Source organism: Ictalurus punctatus, chromosome 16, assembly GCF_001660625.3.
Source record: "Ictalurus punctatus breed USDA103 chromosome 16, Coco_2.0, whole genome shotgun sequence".
Lineage (NCBI taxonomy): Eukaryota > Metazoa > Chordata > Actinopteri > Siluriformes > Ictaluridae > Ictalurus > Ictalurus punctatus.
The window spans coordinates 21,221,211-21,233,015 of record NC_030431.2 but is presented as its reverse complement, the minus strand read 5'-3'; the positions used below and the strand labels follow the sequence as shown (position 1 = coordinate 21,233,015).

Sequence of the window (11,805 nt, the reverse complement as noted above, 5' to 3'; positions counted from 1 at the left end):
TCCCTTATCTAAAGACAGTTTTCATTTTGGACGGCCAACTTTGGCCCCGTCTGTCCAAATGGTCCTCCATTATGGTGACTGCGTGCAGGAGGGTGGGGTTCTTTCTGGGATCCAAAGAGTACCAAAATAATTAGAGTATATGGCAGTGGGGACATGCTGTTTTACTATGGAATATTTCTTGAAAAAAGTTTAAAATAGCCCGAAGATTTACTTTTGGGTTTTACTGAGGTCAGCTCATCATCTCACCAACTATAATATTTAATACAGTGCATTTACAATGAAGTCATGTGCAGCTTTTTATTTTTATTTTTTATTTAACTGTATTTAACTGTAGAAACTATTTTTTGTTTCTATTTAACTGTAGAAACAAATGCTAAACCTTAATCATGCAAACAAGTCTTAGCATTGTTTTGAAGCCATGTTTTTGATGATTTCATCAACCTCATCAATAAGTAGCTAGAACTGGTAGTGCACTGGTAGTTGTAATAGAACTGGTAGTTGTAATTGTTCTTGGTCTGTTGAATAAATTATACATAGTTGTGTGGAGAAAAAAAAAACCCACAGGATACTATACACTGATATGTGATGCTTTATAATACATCCATCATTATTATACAAATTGTTTTGTCACTAATGTCATGTTATACAATAATTAACTCACTGCTTAGTGTTACATTATATAATAGCACTACTGTTAGCTCTGTTATATAATAACCATTTATTTAATGTTAACTTAAATAGCGCTGTAATTGGTGTGTGTGTGTATATGTATATTTATATATATTAATAGAGTATTGTACCATAATTATTATTAGCACTTTGCATTATTTGTGTATTTAAGATATATTTCATTGCACGTATACAATGTATGTGTGTATGTATGCATACACACACACACACACACACACACACATATATAGGTCCCCCTTGTGTTGCCAAAACAGTGCTGACATATCGAGGCATTTACTTCACAAGACCTCTGAAGGTGTGCTGTGGTATCTGGCACCAAGACGTTAGCAGCAGATCCTTTAAGTACTGTAAGTTGCGAGGTGGGGCCTCCACGGATCAGACTTGTGTGTCCAGCACATCCCACAGATGCTTGATCACATTGAGATCTGGAGAATTTGGAGGCCAAGTCAACACCTTGAACTCTTTGTCATGTTCCTCATATTATTCCTGAATAATTTTTGCAGTGTGCCAGGATGCGTTATCCTGCTGAAAGAGGCCACTGCCATTAGGGAATACTGTTGCCATGAAGGGGTGTACTTGGTCTGCAACAATGTTTAGGTCGGTGCTACGTGTCAAAGTAACTTCCACATGAATGCCAGGACCAAAGATTTCCCAGCAGAACATTGCCTTGCCTTCTTCCCATAGTGCATCCTGGTGCCATCTCTTTCCCAGGTAAGCAAGACACAAACACACAGCAATCCGCATGGTATAAAAGAAAAACATGATTCTTCAGACCAGTCCATCTTCTTCCATTGTGCCATGGTCCAATTCTGATGCTCACGTGCCTATTTTAGGAGATTTCGGTGGTGGACAGGGGTCAGCATGGGCACTCTGACCGGTCTGCAGCTACACAGCCCCAAACACATCAAGCTGAGATGCACGGTGTGTTCTGACACCCTTCTATCACAGCCAGCATTAACTTTTTTCAGCAATTTGTGCTACAGTAGCTCTTCAGTGATATCGGACCAGACGGGCTAGCCTTCGCTTCTCATACGCATCAGTGAGCCTTGGGCACCCATGACCCTGTCGCTGATTCACTGGTTGTCCTTCCTTGGACCACTTTTGGTAGGATCTAACCACTGTGTATTACAAACACCCCACAAGACCTGCTGTTTTAGAGATGCTCTGACCCAGTTGTCTAGCCATCACAATTTATCACTTGTCAAAGCTCCTCAGATCCTTATGCTTGCCCATTTTTTTCTTGATATAGTGAACAGTTCACTGTTCATTATATCAATATAAATAAATATAAATAAATATATTATACACACACATTCACACACTATGTGTGTGATGTAATCTATGCAATGTAATGCAAGATTGCTTGAATTTCTGTGTGCGTGTGAAGGGTGTGATCCTGAAACTGCTTGCCCATTTTTTTCTGCTTCTAACACATCAACTTTGAGAACTGACAATTCACTGTTCCCTATATCTATATATATCTATATATCTATCTATATATCTATCTATATATCTATCTATCTATATATATATATATATATATATATATATATATATATATATATATATATATATATATATATATACACACACACACACACACACACACACACACATTCACACACACATACAGTGTGTCTATGCAATATAATACAAGATTGCTTGAATTGCTGTGTGCGTGTGAAGGGTGTGATCCTGAAACTGCTCTGCTCTCATGTGGTAGAGGTGGGGTAGTGCACACATATATACACACACACACACACACACACACACACACACACACACACACACATACGCACACATGCACACGCACAAATACATTCATTCAGTTCAAAGTTAGGTGGGTAAAGCTAGAGCTCTCTCAGGAGGAAGTGGAGCTTGTGGTTTCATACATCTGAGCCGGCACTGAGAGTGTGTGTGAATGTGTCCTCATGGTTCTGCTGGTCCAGAGAAGGACATGACGCAAGATAGATCTGCTAACGGACAGCAGCTGAAGATCGTGATCGTAGGGGATGGAGGTTGTGGGAAAACGTCTCTGCTGATGGTGTATGCTAAAGGAGATTTCCCTGAGGTGAAAACAACACTTTTTTTCCACACAGTTTCAGACTAATCAGTTTAGAATTTCAGTCTGAGTTTACAGTTTAGAATTTCAGTCTCGTTCTGTTGTAATGAACATTCTTGAACATTAACTGTGTTACATCGATGATGTTCAGGGTCCGGCAATATCAACACATCTTTATTTAAGTTACCCTTAATTGTAAAATACACCGTAACTAAGGCTGATCTTTAAAGGAGAATTTATGCACATTAGACCAAACAAAGTTCTGTTTAGGCACCACACAGACTAGTGTAATAAAGATTTATTACTATAATTGACACAGTCATAAGTTGCAATGTTATGTTTAAATACATCATAATAATAGTAACTAAGCCTGATTAAAACTTTGACAAGCTAGTAATGTATTGTGTCAAGATGATACTGGGAAATTAAAAATGCAGCAGTCTAAAGTTAGTTGGTAAAGTTAAATACACTAAAAGCTAAAACATATGTACATTCAACTAATTAATCAAACATTCCTGGCCAATCAATTGTTCTTATAAACAATTTAATCTTGTTATCAGGATAACTTAATGGAGTAATCTAAACACGCTTGGTTGTGAAATAGTTACATTAATTACACAGTATTTGATTTAGGATTTAACCACATTAACTCTCCTTTCACTAGTGACAGTAGTGTGTCTCAGTGTTAGCTAGGTTAACCACTGAGTGAACTGCCTAAAGTGCTAATACACTTCCTTTCTTGCTACCGGCATGGAACACACCTTAAAAAAAAAAAGAGAAGAAAAAAAGGTGACTTTTCCAACAGTGAAATTTGATAACTTATTTAAAACAAAACCACACTGATGGCTGAACACAGATACAACATTATAACATATAAACTAACCTATCCTGGAAAATAATAATAGACCATATCAACAAATATACAAGTTTGGAAAGACAAAAATGTATGTAGGATAGGAAAGTCATTTTAAGTGAGTTCAACCTGTTGCTCCCCTGTGATATTGTACTTAATGAGAGTGATGACATCTTTGATATGTTTGGATAACATATATAATAACTCTCTCCCATATAAAAGCTTGCTCAGTATAAATGTGATAAATCAGTCTAGTGAAAAACCTAGCATTTACCGAAGAAACAGAGTTGAATTGACTTCTACCTGCTAGGTGTAAGTTGTATATCCAGTCTTAGTGAATACTTACGACTAGCTGGAGCAACTAGGCAAGCTATACTAATGTCTAGTCTCTGTAGCCCCCTTTCCATCTCTGCTTTATTTTCAGGTCACTAAAGCCCCCCTTTACCTAAGGGACACTGGGTATCTAGTGCCAGTAGATCCAACCTCTGCAATGGCAGGTGCATAGACTAGAGAAATAGCACACACAAAAAAACACAACATTTAAATAGGTGTCAGTATACATTGCAACATTTACTCTTCACTAACATTACTGTGTGTGACAGTGTGAATTTCAAGGAAGGAAATGCACTTTCAAAACACGACAGGGTGATTTACACATCTACACATTCACACCCTGTGTGAAGAAGTGCATTGTGGAAAAGTAAATAAAAGGCTCCATTTTGTCCTAGTCATATGGTTTCAATTCCCCACTACTGTCACAATACTACATTTGTTGTGTATACACACTGTATCTTCAGTATTGTCTCTGGTCACATTATTTAAATATCACACACTTCACTCTCAAGGCCATTTATTGCCGTCCTTCATTAATAAGCTTAATAATAATAATTTATTGTAATTAAATTCCCTAGCAATTAATTTAGGGCTAATTCTTCTTGTTTTGAACTTTGAGCACAGGAAGTGGTTCAGAAACAGAAGGTGGTTCAAAACAACTGTTTCGTGTGGCTAAAGAGTCGGTTTTTAATTGGTTACACTGACGACAAATCTTTTCACGTTTTTTCATTAATTAAATGTATTTCTAAATGAAACTATGTGTCAGGTGGATTTTTTAAATCTTGCTTACACCTGTATGAAGTCACATCAGGACACTGATCATTTGTACTATATTACATATTTCTTAGACAGGGAAACAATGGTGGTACAGCAGGTCACCTCATAGCTCTCTGATTTGCTCCTGAGCTCAGGTTTTGCATGTCCTCCTTGTGTCTGTGTGGGCTTTCTTCAGGGTTCTCTGGTTTCCTCCAAAACCATGCAGGGGAATAGCCTACTCTAAATTGCACATAGCTGTGAATAAGTCTGTGAATGTATGTTTGTGTGTGTATGTGTGTGTGTGTGCATACTTACTCAATATAAACACATAAAATGTAAAGGGAACAATTAAGCATGTTTATAAGTTATCAAATGTTATTTAAATGTTTTTTAACAGTTACTGGCTGGTGGCTGGGTACTGAATGGATCTTTGATTAAGAGAAGTAGGCGCGATGGCATTTTTGGGGTTCATTAGCTGGCATTCATGGCACGACACACACCAACTGTGTACAACTGACCAGGCAATAGAAACTGACAATTAGATAGTTCTGCATTTTATCCTGTCCTGAGAGCCCTGCCATATATGTATGCATTTAAGTATGAAATAATATTTTTGTATTTACACAATTGTACTTTTTTCTTCAGACTTATGCTCCATCTGTGTTTGAAAAGTACATGACGACAGTGAAACATGGTGGGAAAGAGATACAGTTGAACCTGTATGACACAGCAGGTATATATATATATATACACACACACACACACACACACACAGACACACACACACACTTCAAATTCCAATCTTTATACTGCATTTCTTATAGTTTAACACAGGTCTGAAAAGATGGTGACTCACAAATATACACGTACACAACACACCTTAATACAGAGAAACATGACACACCTTACATTCTTGTTGAGAATTCCTGCGTTTGACATAGTGAAACACTACACACCTTACATTCTTCTGAGTGTTTATTGATGATAGGAAACGAGAGATACACATTATATTACAGGTTCAAAACTCTGTATCCTGAATACCCTGTTTAATATGTGTATATGTAGGCATAATTCTTACTATACCCTTAAATACCATGTGTACAGAGTGAACAGTGCAAAAACACTGTGATTAAACGTTCAGTTCACTAGCATCACAGAAAACAACCCACATATTTACATTATAATAAATAGGCTAAACTACAAACTAGCATAATAGTAACCAGGCTAGTCTATAAACTATCTTTATCGTAAATGGGATAAACTACAACATAGATTTATAGTAAACAGGCTAAACTACAAACTAGCATGTAAACGGGCTAAACTACAAACTAGCTTTACATTAAACAGGCTAAACTACCAGTTAGCATAATAGTAACAGGATAAACTACAAACTAGTATATTAGTAAACAAGTTAAGCTACAAACTAGCATAATAGCAAATGGGCTAAAGTACAAACTATCTTCATAGTAAACAGGCTAAACTACAGGCAAGCATAATAATAAACAGGCTAAACTACAAACTAGCATATTAGTAAACAAGCTAAACCGCAAACTAGCATAATAGTAAACAGGCTAAACAGCAAACTGGCTTCATAATAAACAGGCTAAACTATAAATTAGCGTAATAGTAAACAAGATAAACTACAAACTAGTATTATAGTAAACAGGGTAAACTACAAACTACCTTTATATTATACAGGCTAAACTACAAAAAAATTAGCATAACAGGAAACAGGCTAAACTACAAACCAGCTTTATAGTAAACAGGCTAAAGTACAAACTAGCATAATAGTAAACAGGCTGAACTACAAAGTAGCATAATATTAAATGATATAAACTACAAACTAGCATATTAGTAAAGAGGCTAAACAGCAAACTAACATAATAGTATACAGGCCAATATACAAATTAGTATAATGGTACATGGGCTAATCTTCAAACTACCTTTACAGTGAACAAGCAAAACTACAAACTAGGATGAGAGTTAATTGGCTAACCTACTGACTATCATTATAGCGCTTTACCATCACAGCAGATTAGAATTATTTTAAGGAGGCTACCCCAAAGCCAATATTAATTTTTATAAAAGTTGTATACATATAGTAAGTCTGTTACAGTATTATAAAAACACAGTATGCAGTGCTTAATGTTTCACTACACACCTTTCACCTGCATGTTGTAATTTTTGTCAGATCGACTTTCATTATTACTGAAGGGCCTCAGAACAGTTATTGTGCTGATGTAGATGTTTACAGTTTCTCAGCACAATATGATACTTTGTCAGTTTGACGGGAAACATAGTGCGGATATGATGTGATCAAAGTGGTTGTCATGTCTGCACAGCAGGAAGTGGAGAGTTTTAGGTGAAACACCGCATCCTGTTAGTGTTGCACAGACTCTCAGAGAGGTGTTCAACTGTCCATCAAACAGCACAAGAAAATAGTGAAATAAATAGTGTGAAAATAAGAAAGGGTTAAAGGGGTATATGTTTCTCCTTACAGACAGATGATGTATATTTGAAATTATTTTGTAATTACAGACCCACATAAAGATATCCTCTTTTTTATTCTGTGATTTATAATTTAGAATTACATTTTATTATACACAATAATAATACGTTGTTATCTCAAAAAGTAGAAGAATCAGAACAATGTTATCTTACACAGGGTCTGTTTGATTAAAGTGTTCTGTTCTCTCAGTGGTAAAAGATGGTATTAGACTCTGACTAGCATGTGTCCATATATTAATAAATATAGCTTTTTATACCAGAAATACATATCAAAATGTTTTACTGGGGTATGTTGATGGTAATGCTTCAATTCTTTTATTTATTATTAATTTTTTAAAATAATGTATTTTTTTTTACTGCATGTGGTTTCTAGCTATTTATAAACATTACGATATACAAGATTTCTGCTATATGATCCACGCTAGACCTATAATTACACAAACATATTTTTCTGACTACTTGTAAAAACTACTAATGTTATAGGCTACAGTATGGCATTTCTTCAGATTAGTGTATACATTTCACTATTGTTTATGCATGGAGTTGAACTGTATGAATGTACGAACATAGGCTTTTAGAGCAGCACAAATGAGGGTCCATCATGTGCAATCTATTTCATTTTAAACCTAGTTAATATATAAACAGGCTAACATTATACATCACTGTAATAAAATTATTAAACAGCGACAGTGCTGAGTATAATTCTATTCAGAATATAGTCACATTGAGTTGTACTGTATTGTAAACCATTAAAGAAAATACTGGTCATTCAGTAGAATTGCTCATTCTGATCATTTTTAAACAGATGACATTGTGACAGCACTTTAGAGTTACAGAGATGAGAATTCTGTGCTTCCTTATCGTAACCAGACGTATGTGTGTAAGAGCTTCTGAGGAACAGGAAGAGTGAGGCAGGATGTGGTTTTACCATCCACACTGCTTTTAAATGCAATGATCAGACAGAACGTTCTGTCACATAATGATGATTTGTATACAATAAAACGGCACTTTATTGAACACTGAATATCAGAATGCATGTGTAGTGATGCTCATGAAAATTCAAAATAAAAAATCTATCACTGAAAAGTCTATATAGAGTAAATAAATCATATACACATATGAATATGTGCAACGCTAAATATCAGTGTACAGTTGTAAAAAGTAAACAGTACTTTCAGCTTTTTGAAATGAACAAATAATAATTTAAAAAAAAAATTGAAATAGTTCAACACAATGAATGTTTCAAGTGGTTTCCCCAAATTCAACTGAAAATACAACTTATAACGATTTCTGTAGTTTCAAAATTATTCAGCCCCCTGAATAGGATCCCTCACAACATCACAAATGTGCAAAACAGGTGTTGTCTCAAGCACACTTGATGCAATTAATCAAGGGCTTCATTAGTTGCACCAGGTGCACATGAGCTGGAACACGTGAAATACCTGAACTGGTTAGGGGTAGAAAATGTATGAAATACCTGAACGGGGCAGAAAAAGGAAGCTATCAACGGCTGCAAGCAGATTTCTGAGAAGGCAGCTTGTGAAAAACCCTCGAGTGATTGCAAAAGACCTGCAGAGAGACTTGATGGAAACAGGCACTGAGGTTTCAGTGAGCACAGTAAGGCATGTACTAAACGCAGAAGGTTTCCATGCCAGATCTCCAAGACGTACACCACTACTGACCCAAAAGCACAAGAAAACTCGGCTCAAAATCTTATAAATAAGCCACAGAAGTTTTGGGATTCTATCCTGTGGAGCGATGTAACAAAACTGGAACTTTTTGGCACGATGAATCAGCGGTATGTCTGGAGGAAGAAGAATGAAGAATGAGCACTCTGTCCACAGTCAAGCATGGTGGTGGCTCGGTGATGCTATAGGGCTGCTTTGCATCCTCTGGCACTGGAAACCTGCAGTGTGTGGAAGGCAAGATGGATTCATTGAAGTATCAGGAAATCCTAGGAGAAAACCTCATGCCGTCTATGAGGAAGCTGAAGCTTGGGCGTCATTGGACCTTCCAACAGGACAGTGATCCGAAGCATGCCTCAAATTCCAGGGCTTGTTGAAGAAGTCCTGGAAGATTCTCAAGGGCCATCAGTCACCTGACTTGAACCCCATAGAAAATCTCTGGTGGGATTTGAAGAAGGCGGTTGCAGCAAACAAATCCAAGAATATTACTGAACTGGAGGCCATTACTCATGAGGAGTGGGCTATGATTCCTCAGAAACGCTGCCAGAAGGTATGCATCTCATCTGCAGCAGGTCATAACAGCAAAAGGGTGCTCTACTAAGTATTAAATATGCTTACCATAAAGTTGAATAATTTTGAAACTGTAGAAATCATTATAAGTTGCATTTTCAGTTGAATTTGGGGAAAACACTTGAAGCATTCGTTGGGTCACACTATTTCAATCGTTTGTTTGATTTGTTCATTGCAAACAGCTGAAAGTCTGTAAATTTTGACAATAAACCTGATTTGCAATGGGGGTTGAATAATTTTGGCTGCAACTTAAAGTGTACTGTGTGTGTGTTTTGTCAGGTCAGGATGATTACGACCGGTTGAGACCGCTCTCCTATCAGGATGCGAATCTCATCCTCGTGTGTTATGACGTCACAAACCCAACCAGCTACGACAATGTGTTAATTAAGGTACATTTACACACAACATGCAGTTTTGTTAAAAGCTACAATTGTTAAAAGTGGCTCACAAATAAAATTTTCTTGGATTGCATTGAATTGAGTCCTGTGGGTAATAAATCAACTTGTGAGATGTTGCAAATGTCTAGACAAGAAATTCTGTACTCTAATTTTATATATAATTACTATATATATATATATATATATATATATATATATATAAAGCTAAATCACATGACCAACATAATGTGTGTGTGTGTGTGTGTGCACGCAGTGGTATCCAGAGGTGAATCATTTCTGCCGTGATGTCCCTGTGGTTCTGATTGGATGTAAGACAGATTTAAGAAAGGACAAAGAGAAAATGAGGAAACTGAGAGCGCTTGACCTCGAACCAATCACATACATTCAGGTGAGTGATGACATCATGCTGACATCACACAACATAGTACCTGAACACACTGCACAAAACAGATAAACAAATAGGCATACAGATAGACAGTTCACTGTACATTATAGTGTGTTATGGTGTTCAGTATAATGATTCACAGTGTGTTACGGTGTGTTCAGTATAATGATTCACAGTGTGTTACGGTGTGTTCAGTATAATGATTCACACTGTGTTACGGTGTGTTCAGTATAATGATTCACAGTGTGTTACGGTGTGTTCAGTATAATGATTCACAGTGTGTTACGGTGTGTTCAGTATAATGATTCACACTGTGTTACGGTGTCCAGTATAATGATTCACAGTGTGTTATGGTGTTCAGTATAATGATTCATACTGTGTTATGGTGTGTTCAGTATAATGATTCACAATGTGTTACAGTGTTCAGTATAACGATTCACACTGTGTTATGGTGTGTTACAGTGTTCAGTATAATGATTCACAGTGTGTTACAGTGTGTTCAGTATAATTTATTCACTGTTATGTTTTGATGTGTTCAGGGAGAAGAGACACAGCGGACGATGAATGCTACACTCTACCTAGAATGTTCAGCTAAACACCGTGAGAATGTAGAGGACATTTTTAAAGAAGCCACTAAGCTGGCATTGGATCACAGTCGCAAATTACGGCAAGTGCGCAAAAAGCGGAGGAAGTGCCATATAATGTAATGACACCAGGAGAAGCAGTGTTCTTTAGTTTATGTAGCTTTTTTTTTTTTTACATTTGAATGATTGTATAAAGACTTTCAGGGAATCGATTGTTATTAAGTGTTTATTTGAATGAAGAAGGTAAGAAAATATGCTGCTATTGGCGTATTAGCTCATTAATGCCAAATGTTAAATCAAGTGTCCTTTACACACTAGTGCATGTTCACTAGTGCATATTCAACCAGTTATACATGACAAGTTACTGTGAAGTCAGCGCTCTCACATCACTAACCTGTCTGGAGTTTTACATCTTACATAATGTTCATTCTGTGGGGCTTTAAACTTCCAGGTGTGCCAATGAGGTTTCTCTCTCCTTACAGTACCTTTAATAACCGTGATTACAACTAGCAATGCTAACAGTGAGATCACCAATGTGATGCCCATGTTAACCAGTACATAGAAAGCACTTCATTCTAATGGCTCAAAGCCATCAGGAAAACTTATTTGTGTGTTGTACAGATGCCAAAACTACACAACACACACGTCAGTATCTCTGCCCAAACACGTACTCATAAACACTGTATTTCTGCTCTCTTGGTGAATTTTCCGATTTTTTTAGTAGCTGTACTGTAAGAAGATATTCAGCCAAGGACAGCTAGAGTAGGGCTGGGCGATATGACAGAAGTATCATATCCACGATACTTGAGGACATTTCCACGATACAAAATGCGTATGAAGATATATAATTTAGCTAACAAACTGACTGCAAATAAGAAGTAAATTAACCAGACCCCCCCCCCCCCCCCCCCCAAAAAAAAAAAAAACACAAACAAAAAAAAAAACGTTAAACTCATTTTGATAAGACTTTTCTTTGATGCC

General features: G+C 36.6%; 1 protein-coding gene across 1 annotated transcript; it reads left to right on the top strand.

Moving 5' to 3' along the window:
• Positions 1–2,472: 2,472 nt before the first annotated feature.
• Positions 2,473–11,032, top strand: rhof (ras homolog family member F). The gene is given in 5 exon segments (NM_001200805.1): positions 2,473–2,761; positions 5,340–5,427; positions 9,737–9,846; positions 10,109–10,243; positions 10,780–11,032. Coding segments are annotated over 5 exon segments (531 nt in total). The 5' UTR covers positions 2,473–2,731; the 3' UTR covers positions 10,948–11,032.
• Positions 11,033–11,805: the final 773 nt, after the last annotated feature.